A 19,142-nucleotide genomic window follows, 5' to 3' on the forward strand; every position below is an offset into this window, starting at 1 on the left:
AATGGGTATTTATACTATTGTAATGTGTCTGTTTGCTCTCCATCCCTCTAATCATGCCTCGCCTTCACTTCATTAGCGATGTTTGTTCAGCTCTGGCTCTCCCTCTGAGGAGGCTGGGCTGGCTCAGAGCCAGGGCACTCGGGATGTGGCATTATGCAGATCAGCCTCTGGAATCTGGATGGAGCACAGAACGAGCTGCTGCTGCCCCCGAGACCCAGCGTGGGAGGAGAGCCCCAGGCAGAGCAGAAAGTGCCTTCTCCAAGGTGTGACCCTGCTCCAGGTGCCCGCTGATCAGGGAGTCAGGGCAGGGGGAAGCACCCCTTGGTTTGGAAAACATCCCCTGGCTCCTTCCTGCAAACAGACACAGCCAGCCCAGGCTCACCACCAGGCTGAAAATGCCAGGGCATTTGATGTCTTTCAACAACAAAACCAGGAGCAGAGAGAGGCTTTTTACACAGGCATGGAATGGCAGGACAAGGGGCTTTAAACTGACAGGTTTCAGGTTGGATATTGGGAAGAAATTCCTGCCTGTGAGGTGGGGAAAGCCCAGAGCAGCTGGGGCTGCCCCTGGATCCCTGGCAGTGCCCAAGGCCAGGCTGGCAGGGCTTGGGGCACCCTGTGACAGTGGAAGGTCCCTGCTGATGGCAGGGGTGGCCCTGGATGGGCTCTAAGGTGCTTCCAACCCAGACCAGTCTGGGATTGGTCATTACATTTTCCCTGTCACTACCAGGATAGGGGAAATGGGCACAAACCCCTCAGACATGGCAAGGAAGCACAAATCATCCTGTTTTCCCATCTTCAGCTCCGTGGCTGCTGATGGCATCAGCTGTGGAGCACTCCCTGCTCATGTCACTCAGGCTCAGCTGTAAAACTGGGGGTCACAGTCCTTCTCTTGGTCTCCTGTGTCCAGCAGCAAGTCATGGGTACCCCAAGGACAGCTCCATCCCACCCACAGCCACCCTCCAGGACTGCATCCCTTCTCTGAGGGAGCTCAGCCTCTGCTGACCCAACAGGAGCAGCTCAAGGACCAACCTCTTTCTTTTTATGAACTAGAATTGAACCAGCAAAGCTCTCAGCAAGTACTTAATTTTCAATACATAAATAGCTTTTAAATTTCAGCTAAGCAGGTCTTCAAAACGAAGCTGTTCATTTGGATGAAGGCCTGTCTGAATTCCCTAATTCCTGGCTCTGCAAACCCATGCACAGCACTCACTCTTGCTCATACCTCATACTCTTGGGATAATTTCAGGTTATCATTAGCTTTGAGATGCTCTGTGTGTTCAGCCAGCTCGGAAACGGGGATGGGTGGGTGGCTGAGCATACCTAAAAGACAAGACAGCAGGAAAAGGATCTCGTTTAATAATGACTAAAATTCACAACCGTTGCGCATTTTAGAAGAAAGAAGGAACAAGAAAAGAAAATAAATTACAATGTAAGATCTGCAATGAAAGTAGGGAGGTTAGAAGAGAAGAATTCAGGGCTCGAAATTGTGTCCTTGGAAGTAAAAAATAAAAATCAAGGAAATAAAAAAAAACCAAAACAGCAAAATGAGAGTGTTCCCGTGATGGCCCCATTTTCAATGTGGAAATCAGAGCAAAACAAAAAGGAAAATCCGAAGAGCAGATGCGTGTTAGCGATTCCAAAGTGGACTTGGAATGAGCAAACGCTGCCAGAGGAACCCACGCAGCAAATGGCACAGCCCCTGCCAGGATCAGGAACCAGCTCCAGCAGAAAGGGAGGCAGGGGCAGGATCCAGCCAGCCATGGAGATGGGGGCAGGGGATGGCAGGGTGCAGATGGGGGGAAGCAGGGGAGGCTTTTCAGGAACTGCACTCGGTGATCTCTAAGGGCTCTGCCGACCTCAGGGATTCTCTGGGCTGGTTTTTGCACTTTGGAAGTGCTGGGTCTGCTCGTGGGCACAGAGCTCTGGCCTCCACCATTCCCAGATGCAGCCAGGCCTGGAAGCACCCAAGAGGTGCACCCCTGTTCCCACCCCTGGCTGCTGGGGGATGCTCCTTCTGCAGCACAGCCCTCGCTCCCACTGCTGGGCTGGGCTGTACAGCCCTGTCCGGGCTCTGCTGGGCACCTTCTGGGATGGACAGGCAGCAGAGCCTCTCAGGCAGGGGACTGGGCCTGATGCCCCTGAGCTGGTTCAGCTGCTGCCCCTGCAGCCCCCCAGCACTTTGGTGTGCTGCTGTTGAGGCAGCCAGAGCTGTCAGGGAACTCACTGGAGCCATACTGGGAGGCCCCACTGGGTCGGACTGGTCCAACTGGGGCACACCTCAGCCAGCACCGGGGTGAGCAGCCATGGCTGAGTCAGTTCCCAGCCTGGGATTTGCACATCCTGCTCTGAAAGGGGCAGCTGGAGCTCTGGGAAGAGCAGGGGCCCTTGCTGCCCACAGTCCCCCAAAGGCTGTGCTGCAAACCCAGCAGGAAAAGCTCTCCCTGCTTTGCTCATCTGCATCGGATTATGTGTTTTCAAAGGCTTCCCATGCTGTCTGCCAGCCTCCCCAGAGGCCTGGAGAGCAGCATGCTGAGAAGCCCTGGGCAGTGCCCCCGATGAGAAGGACAGGAGTGGAGAAGAGATGGAAGCCAGGGAGAATTTCGAGCCCCGTGGGTGTTGGTGGGTGACAAAGCAGCGGCGTGGCAGCAGCATGGTCAGATACTCTGAAAACTCAGCACAGAGATGGCAAAGCAAGCATGACATCCTCAGTTTTACAGTGATTTGGGAGAGGTGCTGCTTCCCCCAGGCCTGGGCATGGGATGAGTCTGCCATAGCTGGACAGGTTTCTCCTAAGCTCACCACACATCTATTTTCAGCACAAGGAAACAGGGCTGAAAATAGATGAAGAGGGGAAATATACCAAAAATGCTCACAAAAATAACCCTGAACTATCCTGGGGGCTGTGCTGGCTCCATTCCAGCCTGCTGGGATCAGGGCAGGAAACCTCTCTTGGCTCATGGAGGAAAAACTCCCATTTAGTCTCTTGTTGTCCTGTCCCATCACACCTGGAGGAGGGTTATTTCCCACCTGGATGAGGGGGGCTGCCACCCACCCCAGCACCAGATGCAGACTGGGGTGGTGGGAGGAGCTGGTCCTCTCTCAGTGTGGGATGGGGAGGCCACTCTGGCTGGGATGCTCCAGATCAGACCAAACCAGTTTAACACCACCAACACTGGATGGACATGTACGTTAAAAGGAGAAAATAAACATTCTGAAACCCCAGCAAGAACAAGCAAAAAAAACCCCAAATCCTCCTTGGCTCAGAAGCCATGGAGCAACACGAGGCAGTGGGCTGCTTGGGAAAGGCCCACTGTGCCAATCTGGAATGAGGACTCACCTTCCCCTTGAAGGAATTTCACAGGTTTCTGTCATAAAACCCCAGGAAAAACCCAGAGTGTGACCAGCAGCTCTGCCCTTTGCTGGGGTCATCCTGCCTCCCCTGCAGCTCTCTGTGCACAGAGCCAGGCTGGCAGCACATGGGAACTCGCCTTGTTCTGCTGCTCTTAAGGAAGGAACTCCTCATGGGATTGTTTTCTAGGGCTCTTTGGAATTAAAGAACCTCTGCAGCAATAAACACTTCCCTGGTCAAAATGCCAAGTGCATGGGGTTTGCAGTAGGACCCAGGTTTGCCACGGAACGAGGCAGGAGTGGCACTGCCTCAGCTCAGCTCTCCTCTCCTTTAGCTCAGGAACTCATCTGGGGCGTGAAGGGCTGAGTTCAGCCAGGAAAACACCCACAGCCCCTCTGTTAAAATGAGGGCACAATTGTGACATATTCCACACCAAACAAACCAATATTTGGGTGTAACTATTCAGGGAAATTTCCCAGCCCTTGCACCTCCGAGCACAAGCAGCATCTGTGACTCTTCACACTTGTCAGCTGAAACCTCACATCCTTCCCTGCCCAGGATTAGAAGAAGTCCAAGCCCACACCACCCAGCAAGGCTGGGATCTTGGCTCCTAATGGGATGAAATCTTTTTGAGCCAGTCTCATCTAACATTTCAATCACTTGAATCTCTCTAATCTTATCACAAAAGACTTGATTCTCTGAGCACCAGCCAAGTCACCAGAAACGTCACCCTAACATCTGCTGGTGGCCAGAGCCCGTTTATCCTGCAAAGGCACCGTGGCTGGAGGCACTCCTCTGAAAGCTGGGGTGGCCTCTGGTCCCTGTGCTCCCAGAACAGCTCGTGCCAAGGAGCAGGCACTGCCCCAGCTGGGACATGGCCCCTTCCCCTCGGATGGAAAGGTGCCTGCCTGGCTCTCCGAGGGGCATCAGCAGCTGCAGCTCCAGTTCCTCCTTCCCTGCACTGCAAACACCAAAGCACAACCCCCCAGTGACAGCAGGGCACGAGAACAGGGGACACTGAGGACACTGAGCCAAGCAGCAGCCACGGAACATCTGCCACAGGGGAGAGGCAGCCCTGGATCCTCCTGGGACAGCCAGGCTGCACGGGAACCCAGCTGCTCCCCGGGCTCCGAGCTGCCCCCGTGTCCTCCTAAGGGCCCCGAGGGGAAACTGTAAAACTGGAAGCACAGCTCAGACACACAGATGGCACAGAAAAGGGATGAGATGGGCAAACACCGCAGGAACACGGAGAATTCGGCAGAAAATCAAAAAGTAGTAACAGGAACGGAACAAGAATTGGAAAGGAAAGTGATAGAAGAGGAAAATAATAATGGGGGAAAAATGAAACCAACAGGAACAAAAACACACAGGAACTAACTTTCCAAGTCAAACTCAGGGTCACTGAGAGGGCTGCTCAGACCAGAATCTGCAGAAAACAGTAAAAAATAAATAAATAAAAGATACACTTTTGTAAAATTTCATGCTAATAAAAAAAAAAACAAAACAACATAAATCTAAAGAGGAAAAGAAAGGTATTTTTTGTGCTGATTAGGACAGGATATCTAAGATGTGCTATGCTTTCCCCTCTCTGAGCTGCACATTCCCACTCCTAGGTCGCTCCTCTGTTTCACTGCTGGGGACACGATGGAGATTCTACTGGGGTCACCTGTCTGGAGAAGAGCCTACAGGCCCCTTCTGAGCCACAATAAATTGAATTTAAATGCCTTTAACTCCCAGAGCTCCTGTGGACTCCTCCCCTGCAAACTGCAGCATGACCTCTCCATCACCACCAACACACTCCAAGCTCATTTTTCCATCCAATTCCATTTTCACCCAATGTTTCCAAAATTCTGTGGGAGGCAGGTGACCAACTCTCCCAGATCCTTTAAAACCTTGTAGTGCTTAACAAATGGCAGAGCAGAGTAACAGCAGGTAGGTGAACTCTGGCCAGACAGCCTTGGAAAGGAAGGCACCTCCTAAAGCCAGACTGGACCCAGACAGTGTCCTTTGGGATCTGCAGGGCCCTGGTGCAGTCTGCATGTCTCAGGTACCCTCTACAAACCTCCCAGAGCCAGAGTTCAGAGGTGCAGCATGTCCAAAGCAGTGGGGTCAACACGACTGCAGCTCTGCTGGAAGCACCCTCAGCTGCCTCTGCTGTGCTGTGGGACACAGAGAAACCCCCACTGAGGGAAACACAGGAGCCAGCACTCCCAGCTGCTCCTTGGCACCAAGCTGGAAGGCCACAACTTTGTATTTTTATCTCAGCACAGTCTCTTCATCTGAGGGAGTGCAGCTCCTTCTCTCGGGTCTCCCACCTCCCTCCACCTGGAGCTCCCAAAGGAAAATCCAGACAAGGGCAAAAAACCCCAGACAAACCCAGACAAAGTGCTGAGCTGCAGCTGGGAGCCCTCAGAAGATCTCCAGCACCTCCAGACTCTCCTGCAAGAGCAGCACCAAGGGCTGATTTAGGGACCTACCTGTGCTGGACTGCTGTCCCTGGAGTGAACCTGCTGCCACCCCTCAGCTGAGCATTGCTCCTAAGCCTGATCCCAACAGATCCCATCTCATTTTGACAGAGCCTCTCAGCCCTGCCTTTGGCTTCCCCTGCTCTCTGTCCCTGCTGCCAGCCCCACCCTAATGAAACTGGACAATGCTAAGGACAGGACTGGGATGGGAAGGGGAAACAGGAGCTACAGAAACATTACTAACGAGCACAAACAGCAAAAAAAAAATACAAACAAACTGAAAACAACAGCCAGCCCCCAAAAAGCACAATCAATTCCCTTCCAAAGCCTTGAGCACCAGGAACTTGGAGGCAGAGGTGGGACAGGCACTGGGGCAGCACGGCCACGTGTCCATCTGGGTGAGGCCGTGTCCGTGGTGCTGCAGAGGTGCCATGCAGGCAGCTGGGACATGCATGGACATGGGGACACGTGTGTGCAGGAGGGAGGAGCACTGAGCTCAGCACTGTGACAGGGCTGGCCCAGGCCTGGCAGTGCCAGGGCCAGGCTGGACAAAGCCTGGAGCAGCCTGGGGCGGTGGGAGGTGCCCTGCCCATGGCAGGGGGTGGAACTGAGTGGCCTTTAAGGTGCTCCCAACCCAAACCAGTCTGGGATTCCATCACAGCACCTGTACCAAGTGAGGAGAAGCTGCCTCCCCTGCACCAACCAGCTCCTTTGCCCTGGCACGGCCCAGGGGCAGGCCTGGCTCCCAGCAGGAGTGCTTTGGCACCAGAAAGCACCAGTTCCAGCTGTGGCTGGGGCACTGGGCAGCCTGCCACACTCCCTCTCCCCACCCAGGAGCTCCCAGCTGGGGCACAGAGCAGCACTGGCACAGCCATGGCGCTTGCAGCTCAGCCCAGAATGCACCAATTTCTCTGGAAATCCAGGAAAACCCTTCTTCTGCCTTGCCAAGGCTGGGCAGGGCCTGTGCAAGGTCCTTGAGGATGCCAGCAGAGGCAGCTCTCAGCATCCCCAGGGCAGCTGTGGCTCTCCAGGCAGTGCCTCAGCAGCTGCAGGCAGGGCTCAGGGAAGGGCCAGGTGCCCCTCCTGCCTCCCCAGCAGGACAGGCTGGTCAGCAGCTGGTTACCTGGAGTCTGGAAGTTGATTCTCCTCATCTCCACGGGGTCCTTGGGGTGGTGGGGGGCAATCTCAGCATTGTTCAGGAGGCACTTGGTCCGTGGCTCTGAATCTTTCCGTTTGCTTCACAGCAAAGCCAAAAAGAAACAAAAGAGACCAGAAAGAAAAAGCAGCTTAGCTTCTGGGCCTTGTGGGCTCAGCTCCTTCTCAGCTACTCATGTTCAGGCAGGAGCAAAGCTCCCACAGAAAATCTAAGGTGCAGCCAAGGGTGTAAAGCACATAAAGCACATTGGAACAGGGATGAGGTTTGGAAGGCTTGCCAGTGCTACGTTTTAGGGGTTGACAATGGCCTGGGAGCCCCTCAGCAGCTTTCAGGTAAGTCTGGAAGTTCCCCCCTTCTCCCAGCAGCAGCACAGACTGGCAGCCAGGAGCAGCTGAGGTGCTGTGAACTCACACCTCACCCTCCCTGCTCAGAGCAGCCTCCACTGAACTCTGCAGAGCAAAAAATGTTCCAATCTGGCCAAGCCATTTCCAGCCTGAGAGCACCAGAGCCAGCAGAATCGTTTGGAAAAGTACAGAATCTCCTGGCCATGACCTTGGATGTCGGGCTCTGATATTGCTGTTGGCTTGCTCAGGAGCTCTCAGAGCTGCCCTGCTGCAGACAGAGAAGTCAGAGCAGCGGTTTTCAATCTCCTTTGAACTGCAGAACCCTAAAAATGTGGGTTCAACAAAGAGTGTAGACACATCCTCTCCCAGCACAGCTGTGCCTGCTGAGATCCACCTCTCCCTGCCAGGCACCAGAGCCCGCTCCAAGCTGAGCTGCACATGGAAGTGCTTCCTAATAGATTTCCCTCCAAATGGGTTAGCTTAGCTTAGGCAGCTGAAAAAGTCTTTGCTGACCTGGCTCATTCTCCTTGAAGAGAATTGAGAAGCAAAGCCCAGTGCTGACCTAAAGATGTGAGAACTTCTTGCAGAGAAGCAGCGATGAGCTGCTGGGGGCTGAACCTCTCCAGAGAGCAGAGAATGTGGCCCCCACCCCGAGGTGGGAAAGGTGGTCCCAGCCCTTCCAGCAAGGGGCTGTGGAGCTCCTCAGCCCTCCTGCTCAGGGGGCACAGAAGCCTCCCATCATCTGCCTGCAGCAGCAGTGGCAATCACTTAGGCAGAGGGGAGGTTATTCAGGACATTTTTAGCTGTCTCTTGATGTCATTAATAGCCAGAAGAAGTGGTCTGAGCCCTGCCAGCACTGCATGGGGCAGCATTTTGGAATGACACCACTCTGCAGTTTGGGTTTATTTTTGCTGCAGTTCTGAAACTGCTGTTAACAGTTCATGGACTGAACCCATCAGTTACTCCCAGTGAAAACTCTCCCAGTCCTGGAAATGGCTGGGGAAAGTCTCATTTCTGCAGTCATAAACAGACTCTGTCAGAAGCCCTTGGCTGAGGGGCAAGAGCAGCTTCTGCCACGGGACAAGGGCAGCCCAGCTGGTGAGAATCCTGCCTGCAGCGTGCCAGTGGCTCAGGGACAGCCTGCGTGGGGCAGCCAGACATGCAGAAACCCACTTTCACCTCTGACTGCCACACAAATGAGAGCTTCTCTGCTCCATTAACCCAGCACTTTATGAGCCATTTACTGTCACTGCTGCTCAGCCTGAGAAAGGGCTGCTTCCTTCAGGAATGGACAAACAGCAGAAAGCTGGGCTTGCTTTGCCTTTTCTGCCCCAGTTCAGACATGGTCCCAGCCAGTGTGACATGGGGCTTCTGTGAGGACAGATCTAGAGGTGGGAGCTGCACTAACCCCACACAGCAAACACTGCTTAACACACAGCAAGCAAGAACCCCAATAAATGGCAAATCTGGTGCTCTTACCTGTCTGGTTTGCTGTCCAGGAGAGCAGTAAGTGGAGAGAAGACAAGACAAATGTTCAGGTTAGAAAGGGCTTGCAGAGCTAGGGGCAAGCATTTGCTCAGCTCTAAGCCTGGCAGCAGAGGTGGGACCAGCAAAGAACACCCAGCCACAGGGACACCAACCAGGACCCCTGAGCCCCTGCCCAGAGCAGCCTCACATGCAGAGGGCACCCTCCTGTGCCTAAGGGAACTCACAGGTCAGATGGAGCAGGGCTGGGAGAGCTCCCCCACCCTGAGAACGAGCTGTCCCAGCTAGGGACACCTCTGCTGGCCATTGCCACCTCTATTTACTTTGCTCAGCCCCTGCTTCCCTCCTGTCCCCTTGCCCTGTGTGTGCTCCAGGACCCCCAGCTCTCATCCACACACCACGGGCTGCTCAGAAAGCCAAGGGAAGGGGGACAAAAAGGGGCCTTCCCTTCTCTCCCTGAACACTCACAGCCTGCTCCTGTCTCCCAGCTCCAGCAGAAAACCAGTCTGAGAGCAGTGGAGGTCTCTGCTGCCCCCCAGCCCAGGGGTGCCTCCCCTGAGCCCACAGGGAGCAGGGGAAGGGCTGAGGCTGCGAGCAGCAAGGCTGAGTCCTGACACACTCACTGCCCACGGGAGTGTCCGTGGGACAAGCACAGCTTTCCTGGGAGGGCCATGGGGCACAACCTGCAGCAGCAATTCCCTGCTAATCCCTCCTGTGCCAGGCAGACTCGCCCATCCCAGCATTTGTGCCTCAGGGCTCCTCTCTCCCGTGCCCAGGGAAGGACTTCCCCTCATGAGCAGGACAGAGATCCCCTTTAGGGCCCTGGGGACACTCAGAACCATCCAAGGTGTGAGCAGCTCTTACTTTTTGTAGAGCAGGATGGCGATGACGATGCAGATGATGAAGACCACGGCCAGGACGGGCCCGATGACCCAGATGAGCCCCTCCTCACCATCAATGATGGGCTGGGGGTCAGGGTTGTCCAGCTGGATGGGGTCAGAGAAGGGACTGGCAGCATAGGTCTGCAAGACAGGGACAGGGTGGAACACGGCTCAGAGGTGGGATGGGACTGAAGAGGGGCAAGCACAGGGTATTGCACAGGAGGAACTGCTGGAGAGGAGGTGAGCTCTCTGCAGAACAAGCCAAAAGCTGACAGGGAAAATGCCCTGTTCCTGGGCATCCACATGAGAGCTATCTTCCAATGCTCCAGCGAGACAGAGCACGGGGAGATCACACTCAGGTGAGGCTGCAGCCTGCCCTGTGCCTGTCTCACCCTTCTCATGCTTTTAGAGATCCTGCTGCTTCTGTTCCAGCACAGCCCTGAGCCCTCAACACTGCACAAACACACAAACACTTTCCCTGAGCTCTCACGTAACCATCTGGATTTTGACAGTCAGAGGGGATTACAGAGCAAGAGGGAAGGGATTAAAACAAGAATTAACGCTTGGCCTGGTGACTGAAAAAAACCAACCCTGACAAATAAATACGAAGTAGTAAAACACTGTGTGTGTCCTCTGCTGCCTCTGCACTCAGCTGGGTTCTTGAGGAGGATCAGAGGCACATTCAAACCCTTCAGAGTCCTGACAAAGGATGAGTTCCCATCCTACCCAGCAACTCCAGACACTGAACAGCACGGAGAGCTGGCATGGCCTGCTTTGGGGGAGCAGCCTGGGACAGGACAAGAACAGGGGCTCTGGCTCCCTGAACTCCATCAGCTCTGAGCAGGCTGCAATGCTGCTCCACACTCGGGAGCTGCTGTGGATCCAGGCCACTGGGAGTGAGTCTGCAGCACCTTGTTCTAAAGCAGAAATTAACCTCAAGCTGCAGTAATCCGATTGAGAAACCCATTCAGGAGCGTGTCAGCCTAATCCTTTAATATCAAACACACAAGTAAATATTTATTGGGGGGAAAAAACCTCTGAAAACCCTTAATTTCCAATAGCTCCCTGCTACAATTCCATAGGGGGATTTAAAAACAACAAAGCATTAGGCTGTTTCCTATTGTGTGTGAGGGAGGAGGCAGGTAAATATTAAAATTGTTGTTTTCATAAAGCCAAGTACAGCCCCAGTGAAAACAGCAGAGATGCTGAATTGGAAGAGAGAACTTCCATAAAAAAAATGGAAATCTCTGTGCTTGAAGAGGAACTCAGCAATGCCCAGAGTGTGACACGCTCCTGGAGCAGGATGTCTGGGGTCATTGCTCTGAGGAGTTAAAGAACAGCCTTTAAAGGAAATTCCTGTTCAAAAAGGGGTTTGACCCAGGGCTCTCTGAACTCTTGTGCTGTCCTGAGGGATAGTTCACTGCTCCTCCCCATTCTGGACTCCAGTCTGGAGCCACAAGCGTGCAAGGTCTGCCCACAAGGTCTGCACACTCACAGCTCCCCTTGTCCTTGGAGGAGTCAAACGCAGGCACAAGCACGAGCAGCTCATCAAGCACAAGAGCCACAGCTGGAGAGAAAATCCCCTCCAGGATGCCAGGAGGGCGGTGGGGCTGGGGCAGCTCCCTGCTCCAGCCCAGGGAGCAGAAGGGCCGGGGGAAGCAGGCAGCACTTACAGCCTCGGGTTCCTGCAGCACGGCCAGGATGAAGAGCACGTATTTCTGGCCTGGCTCCAGGGCCCTGTTCTCGAAGTTGTCGTAGTGTTTCATGTCGCCCAGGATGAAGTGCGAGGGCAGGGAGCGGAAGCGGGCGGCGATGTAGGGCCGGGGGAAGTCCAGCTGCCGCGAGTGCCGCAGGCTGCGGCGCCGCAGCCGCGCGATGTCCTGCACCAGCTGCGGGAGCAGAGGGCACCCTGAGAGCCCGCAGAGGAGCGGCAAGGAGAGCCAAAGCAGCCCTCCCAGCCTGGCTGCCCTGAGTGAGGGGCACAGGTACCCCAAATCCCCTCCCAGCCCTCCGGTCCCCATCCCATTCCCGCTGTTCTCTCTCCCCCCGAGTCGGCTTTCACCCACGCTCACCTCCTCCAGGTCCATCTCCTCAGGGCTGCCCAGGGGGTTGAGGAACTGTCCCCCCCGGGACTTCCTCAGAGGCACCACCACAATGTAGAAAGCTCTAAATGTTGGGAATGACAAGAAGAAACAGAAGGAATTAGCCATGGAAGAAGGGAGAACGCACGCTGATGTGAGTTTGCCCAAACTGCCCCACTGGCTCGAGCCCCTTATTTTGCATTCAGCACAGCTCATCTGTTGCTCCTGGAAAGAGCTGGACTCAGTGGCAGCCCCGTGCCTCCTTGTACATTCCCTGCACACTTCTTTGGCTTTCCCTGTTAACTGTGGCAGTGCCGCCAAAAGACAGCAGTCAGGAAGGCTGGAAATGCAGGGATCACCCTGCTGGTACTGCCCCTGGGCCTTTGTGGTGGTCTCCAGCCATCAGGGCTGACCCCCAAAACACAAACCGAGCACCCCACCCCTGCAGTTAAACAGAAACCTACTGGACAGGCACAGAGCTCTTCACGTCGGGGAGAATCACCACCACGTTGCCATCAGCATCAGGCTTGTGGGTCACCTCTGGCTTCTTGGACAACATGTCAGCAGCAGTCCAGGCTGCGACGTTCTGCTGCAGCCCCCCCATGCTGTTGCCCTGGTTCATCAGCACGAAGTTGTAGAAGGTGCGGGGCCTCAGGTGCGTGATGAGTTTCTTGGTGGTCCGGCCATCCACGTCGACGTGCAGCCCGTTGTACTGGATCTGTGGGAGGGGAGGGGGTTGTTCCCTGAGCACGGCTGGGGCTGCTCCAGCTCCTTCCTCCCCATCCCTTCGGTGGGAACACGGAGCACCCAGCCCTGCAGAGCTGGGGTGCACACGGGGAAGAACTCCTGCACTCCACTTGCCTTGTATGGGGTAGGAGAGTTGTAATTCTCAGGGAACTCCCAGCTCAGAAGGACAGACGTCTTTGTCACCATCTTCACCTTGAAGTTTTTGGGTAAAACTGCAGAGAAAAAAGTGAGGAGGAAGGGGAGAAAGGAGAAGAAAAGGCAGCAGAGGGAAAGAAGAGCAGGAAAGAGGAGGAAAAGAATGTCAAGTGCTGGAAGAGGGGCCTGCCAGGCTGGGTCTGGCTGCGGCTGCAGGAATTGAAGGGATTGCTCCCTCCTCCACTGTGCTTGAGTTTTGCAATGATCCATCTCCCAGTGCTCCCTGTCCCCGTGCCTAACCCCAGGAGGGCACGTGGCTTTGCCCCCACACTCTGGGCCTGGGTGGCTGCTGCAGGAACGAGGTGCTGCCTGGCTGAGCATGCTCAGGTGAAGAAAAACCCATCCCAGGTCACGGCTTGAGGGTTTGGTTTGTTTGTTTGTTTTTTTAATTTTGGCTCTTTTCTTTTGGCTGTTTGCAAAAGCTGAAGAAAATGCTCTTCCCACCTGTACAGCGAGTGGCCCCCCCTTCAGGTGCCAGTGACAGGAGGTGTCCGGACTTAACGTAGAAGAAAGCGGTAAAGGGACTTACCTGGCCCAAGGCAGAGAGGAGCGGAGGGACTGAGTGTGACACCAGAGTGCTTTGCATTTACTCACGAGCCTGGCTGAGCCCGGCCTGACCTCTCCAGCTCTCTTGCCTCCCGGCACCAGCCCCGGACACAAGGGGAGAGAGGGAGGAGAAACCGGTGAGTCCTACCTTGGTCCAGCTGGAACGTCCGATACTGGACGGTCGGGCTGTAGGGCCCGGGGCCTTTACTGGTGTGAGCACGGATTTTAACGTCATAGGCGGTGTTGGGTTTGAGGCCGTTGAGGGTGTACGAGTTCTCTGGGGAGGGGGGCAGCTCTTTTTCCAGCAGGTTCCCGGGAGAACCGGCTTCCCGGTAGGCCACGGTGTATTTGACGATGGCGCCGTTCCTCTCGGCCAGCACGGGGGGCAGCCAGCCGAACTGCACCGACACGGACGTGACGTTGCTGGCCTCCAGGATCTGGGGGTACCCCTTGGGGATGTCCTCGGGGGTGGTGAGCTCCTGCACGGCTTCCTCCCCGAAGCCAGCCCGGCTTTTCACGGCCAGCTTGAAGACGTACGTGGCGCCCTTGTGGATGCTGGTGGCGATGTACTTATCCTCCAGGGCCGAGAACTCCAGCGTGGCCAGAGGGGCCACGTCCTTGCGGCCAAACTGCAGCCGGTAGCCCAGCACCTGGCCCTCCGCGCCCAGAGGGGGCTCCCACTTCACCAGCAGAGTGTTCTCCTCTGTCTGGTGCACAGACAGGATGGGCTTTCCTGGCACTGGGAGAGAAGAGAGACACCTTCAGCTCAGGCTGGGGCAGGAGCAGCAGGGACTCTCCAGCTGCAGCAACAGGTTCCTCAAGCCAGCAGCAATGTTCCATGGAACCCAAGCTGCTGCCACCCTGTACAGGTGGATGGGCCCTAAACAGTTTGGGAAACGAGGAGCACTGCCAGCATATCAGCCGTGAGCTGCTGACGCATTCCTAAATTTATTTCCTGCCCTTTGTTCAGGATGGAAAGATGTGCACAGCTCCTCCCCCGTCCCTGGACCGCTCACCCTCCACCACTGGGAAGATCAGGCTCAGGAGTCAGGCTCCCAGCCTCCTGTCCCAGTTGCTTCCCAGGGCAGGGAAAAACAAACCTGGAGTCTCCAAAGTCCCAACCTCCCTCCCTCTCTCCATTACACAGCCCAACTCATGCAGAAAGAGCCTGGAACAGATTGGCCCAGGCTGGGGAGTCCAGAGCAGCTGAGGGTGAAGCAATGAAGGATGGAAGGAAGTCTGGGCAGCCCCAGGTCCTGAGCAGCAGGCACAGGGCCAGCTCACACGGCTGGCAGGCAGCTCACTGCCCACTTGGGTACAGAAGGAAGCACAGGCACAGGAGCCAGAGCCCCAAATGTGTGTGAGGCAGAGGGCAGGGAGAGCTGCTGCTCCTCTCCTCTGGAGGAAGGGAACTCACAGTGCTGGTGCATTTTCAGTGAGCTCCCCCAGCTCTGGGGGTTCTGGGGAGCTCAGCAGTGCCATGTCTCTGCCTAATGAGCCCTGGCACTGCCTGACTGCTAAGCAAGCCCACAGCCACAGTTAAATGACACGTGCAGGCCCAGAGATCCCCGAAGCCAGAGAAAGCAGAGCATTAATTCCAGCAGCTCACGCGTCATTGACACTCAGCTCCACTATTAGAGATCTAATTTCCTTCTCTCCGCCTTGGTATTCCTCCTGGTTGGACAGGAGGAGAGAAACTGGAGCTGGGAGATGCCCCAGCCCACTCCCACAGCCTGACCAAGGGGTGAGGGATGGAATGCTGGAATGAGGGAGCAGGGCAGGATCTGAAAGGGTCACACTGGGGAGCTCTGCCTGCTGCCTCCACTGACACCTCGCTGGGGATGAGGGGCTGTCTCTGAAACAAATGCTGCTTTCCTTCCAAACTGCCAGAGAATGGCAGGGAGAGCCAGCCCCCTCCCTTGGGAATGCCTAAGGAACACATTAAAGAGAAAAAGAGTGCCATTACCTTTATGTTTCAGTTTTTATCACAAACGTTACTGTAATCAGCTGAGCTTGAAAGTATTACATCTGCACAACAAATATTGTTTGGAATAAAGGTGAGAAGAAAGTTCAGAGAGGGGGAAGTGTTTTATTTTGCAATTGGTTTGGACAGTAAAGGAGAAAATTAGATTTCTTACTGTATTTAAATTCAGCCCCCAGCCCTGAATGATAAAGAAAGAAATCTCTCCTCTTAGAAGGTGTATTGACTCAACACTGCAAAGAAGGTAAGAATGTTACAGAGCCATTTGAAAGATATTTTTTTAAAATAGCTATTTCAAGTCAGGGGAAATTGAGTTTTGGGTAATAGCTGCTGTGCTGGAGAAAACATCCCTCTGTGACTGATCACCTGCACTGCAAATCCTAATGGGAAGAGATGAAGGAGGGTGACAAGGGAGAGTGACAAGGGAGCCAGGAGAGGAAAACAGAAAGGGTGGAGAGCCTCGGGAAGAAGGAAAGCAGAGAAGCAGGGAGTTAGTGAGGAGAAACATGGGCAGAACTGCAGGGGAAGGAGAGGGTGAGCGAAGGAAAAGGCTTTGGCTGGTATGTGCAGGCAGATCCCAGAAATGGGAGCCAGGAAAGGTCAAAACTGTCAGAGTTCCTCCCTCCAGCAGTCCTGAACACAGGGGATGTACACCCAGCCATGGCACCAGAAGAGAAGAGTGGGCAGGACAAGCAGCACTGTCTGCCTGCTGCTCCTCAGGTCTCTGCAAGTCACCACCCTGAGAGCAGAGCTGTGCTGTCCTCAGCACACCTGCGGGGGCCACCTGCAAAGCTGCAGTCTCTCCAGCCACTTCCCTTCTGATGCACTGGAATTTACAGCCCAAGAGATTACAAGGGACCAATTCATCCTCTGTTTTGTTTCTGGGTGTGCCTGGGCTTTCTGAAGCACTGGACAGAAAATGGTGGCATCTGGTGAGGGCTGCATGTGAGGAGCAAAGGGATTTCTACCTCCCTAAATCGAATTTTGCCTTTGGGGCAGTCTGGCTCTTGCTGCAAGTCTGTCCTTTGAGAAGGGAGTGGGACGAAAGAAGGTGAGTCTGGAGAAGCCCCTTGGCTTCAGGGAAGGGGAGAATCCCACTGGCTGAGGAGAAGGCTCTCACCTGCACCCTTGGTGGTGACAACTTTGGGTTTGCTGCGGGCACCATCTCCCTTCATGGTGTAGGCGGCCACGGTGATGGAATAGGCAGTCTCGGGCTGGAGCCCAGCAATGATCATTTCCTGTTTGCCAGATGCCAAAGGGAAATCGGGTCAATATTCAGGCCCACACCTGAGAGCAGCTCTCTCCCCCCTGCAGGAGTCTCAGCCCTTTTCCAGCATGCAGGAACACCAAATCCAAGGGCACGAGACACTCTGGGGGAGTGGCAGAGGGGGACAGCCCCGTTCCCCTGGCGAGGCACTCTCAGCTCTGCAAACACAGCCTGGCTCTGCAGGGCCCTGTGCAAGGCATCCTCCTCCAGATCTGCCTCTCACATCCCCTGTCTTCACACAAACCACTTCAGCATCCAAATGCTGTCGCTCCCTTCAAAGCTTTCCTCTCCACTGTGCGGCCTCAGAGGAGGCTCAGAGGTTTCAGGGAGATTACATTTTTTTCACCATTACCCCTCTCTTCTCTCCTCAAGAGATATTTTTAATGCTTTCATAATATTAAAGGGATTGCTTGAATGCAAAGTGCAAGACGACACATTCTGCTCACGCTAAAGCTCCCTGCTAAATCCCACCCCCTCCTTCCCATCCTCTATCAGCCTCCCCACACCTGGCTCCCAGGAGCTTTTGTTGGAACACTGGCCTCAAGAACAGCCCTTCCCCAGGGGGGATGCAGCCTTTCAAAGGGCTGTGTTGGAAAAGGAACACCCGTGCTAAATCAAACAGGATGACAGCACATGCAGCAGGGTTTTCCCCAAGGCCCCAGAAAGGAGGGAGATGGGAATGTTGTGCATGTTTTATGGCTTTCCCCTCTCCTCACCCCTGTGTGCATTCAGTATTAAATCTCAGGGCAGCACTTGGGAAGAATTTGTTAGTCCTGAAAATAACTATTTCCCCTGATGGTGAGCTGGAAGCAGAACAGCAGAACTTTGGAACAGTGGGATTTTGATCAGTGACTTTGGGGCCGTCAGCTGCAGGGACAGGTCTGGCTTCTGGAACTCAAGAAAACTGTTCTGCTCCCACACCTGCCACTGAGCTTTGCTAAGATTTTAGGAAAGGGGCTTTGCCTCCCTGAGACTCATTCTCCACCCCTCAAAGGGAGGCCCCCCACTTGTGCAGGGCACTTGGCAATCCCAGGAGACACAAACACCACCAGTTTAGTTGTGTGTTATCTCAGAACCCTGCCATTCCAAGAAGAAAATGCTTTCTCCTACTTCTTGGTAGCTGTAGGATTTTGGAAAACATTTATCATTTTAGCAGAAATAGCAAATGCCAAACAGCCAAGCTGATTTTGAGGTACTTCAATAGTAAAAGCACCAATAATGATTCAGTGCTTTGCATCAATGAGTTTCTAAGAATCTTGGCCCTTTGAGAGCACAAAGCATTTGTTCATGCCGTGGCAGCTCAGGACTCATGGATTCTGTGCTCCCAGTGCTTCCCAGGCTATCTTTTCTGGACACAGAGGTGTTACAAAGCAGCCCATCTGAGCTCCCTGGTCTGGTGGAAGGTGCCCCTGCTCCTGGCTGGGAGTGGAACAAGATGGCCTTTAAGGTCCCTTCCAATCCAAACTATTTTAGGACTCTCATCTGTTCAGAGCAGTCCCAAATTCAATATGCCATCTGCTTCCCCGTGGAACAGCAGCAGCCCCATCTCTCCTTCAGAGCCAAAGGGAAAACCCTGTGGGATTGCTGCGTGCTGACAAACAACATGATCACAGAGGGGCACAGAGCACTGACAGGGAGGGGACAATGCATGGGAACACCAAAAACAGGCTCTACAACAGGCACACTTACACTGCCAAAAAAAAAAAAAAAAAAAAAAAAAAAAAGGAAAAGGAAAATATCACACCACAACAGGAAGTGGGAGAAGGGAAGAGGCAGAACCAGCACGGGAGGATTTTTATGTTTTTACTTACGTATTCAGCAGTGTCATCTGTTTCCCACTGGGCAGAGAACAAGAGAGGTTTGGCATGTGAGAATACAAGAGGGGAAAGGAGGGAAAGACAGAGACACAGCATGAGGAAGGAGTCCCTGAGCAAGCAGCCACACAAGGTCAGAAGTTACCAGGCAAGCATGAGGGAAGAAGTAGAGTGGGAGAAATTAGTAGATTCCACTGCGGCCTTGGCCTGAGTTAAAAGACTTCCCAGACACAGCAGGGATGAGGGGATGGATGGGTATTTCTCTGTCTCAGTGCTGGGACAGCAGTTCATACTCTTCCACAGCAACGCTGCCTGGGAGCATCAGCGAGAGACAGAGGTGTGGCAGAGGCACAGCCACGCCTTGTCACACGTGCCCATGGCCCTTCTGCAGAGTCACCCTGCCCAGGGCAGCCAGGTCCCCCCTCGCCCAGCCTCCCGGGGCCGGCCCAGGTGAGCCCTTACCTGGGCGTCGGCCAGCATGATGTCCTTGATGTGGGGCAGCCCCCTGGCCTCGCCGTTCTCCATGCGCACGTAGTGCACCTGGTAGCCGCGGATCTGGCCGTGCTGCCGGCTGGGCACCGGCGAGCGCCAGAACACCTGGATGGCCGAGGAGTTGAGCACCTCTACCTCCACCTTCCGCGGAGGGGCGCTGGGCACTGCGGGAGGGAGGCAAGCCGGGGCTCCGGTCATTGGGGGTCTGCTGGGAGCCCGCCCCTGCTCCTCTGGGCTGTGCCCATGCGGGATCTGAGCTCTGGGAGGAGAGCTGAGCACCTGAGTGTCCCATCACCTGGCACTGGCCTCCCAGGGCTGGGGCACTGGGAAGGTCTG

At 54.7% G+C, this 19,142-nt stretch overlaps 1 protein-coding gene across 12 annotated transcripts in view; it reads right to left on the reverse strand.

Moving 5' to 3' along the window:
• Positions 1 to 19,142, reverse strand: part of PTPRS (protein tyrosine phosphatase receptor type S) — a 138,120-nt gene that overhangs the window by 15,644 nt on the left and 103,334 nt on the right. For 3 of the 12 annotated variants that reach the window (XM_059870185.1, XM_059870188.1, XM_059870186.1), the window contains 12 exons: positions 18,777 to 18,970; positions 16,354 to 16,471; positions 13,401 to 13,991; positions 12,626 to 12,723; positions 12,229 to 12,482; positions 11,756 to 11,849; positions 11,357 to 11,572; positions 9,667 to 9,824; positions 8,797 to 8,808; positions 6,941 to 7,053; positions 4,731 to 4,778; positions 1,226 to 1,323 (listed from right to left, as the gene is read on the reverse strand). In XM_059870185.1, the coding sequence (XP_059726168.1) occupies positions 1,226 to 1,323; positions 4,731 to 4,778; positions 6,941 to 7,053; positions 8,797 to 8,808; positions 9,667 to 9,824; positions 11,357 to 11,572; positions 11,756 to 11,849; positions 12,229 to 12,482; positions 12,626 to 12,723; positions 13,401 to 13,991; positions 16,354 to 16,471; positions 18,777 to 18,970 (1,994 nt within the window). The remainder of the gene's footprint in view (positions 1 to 1,225; positions 1,324 to 4,730; positions 4,779 to 6,940; positions 7,054 to 8,796; positions 8,809 to 9,666; positions 9,825 to 11,356; positions 11,573 to 11,755; positions 11,850 to 12,228; positions 12,483 to 12,625; positions 12,724 to 13,400; positions 13,992 to 16,353; positions 16,472 to 18,776; positions 18,971 to 19,142) is intronic. The other 9 variants (XM_059870191.1, XM_059870189.1, XM_059870190.1 and 6 more) reach the window with 6 other exon arrangements.

The sequence above is a fragment of the Haemorhous mexicanus genome, chromosome 29 (genome assembly GCF_027477595.1).
Source record: "Haemorhous mexicanus isolate bHaeMex1 chromosome 29, bHaeMex1.pri, whole genome shotgun sequence".
Taxonomy (NCBI): Eukaryota; Metazoa; Chordata; class Aves; order Passeriformes; family Fringillidae; genus Haemorhous; species Haemorhous mexicanus.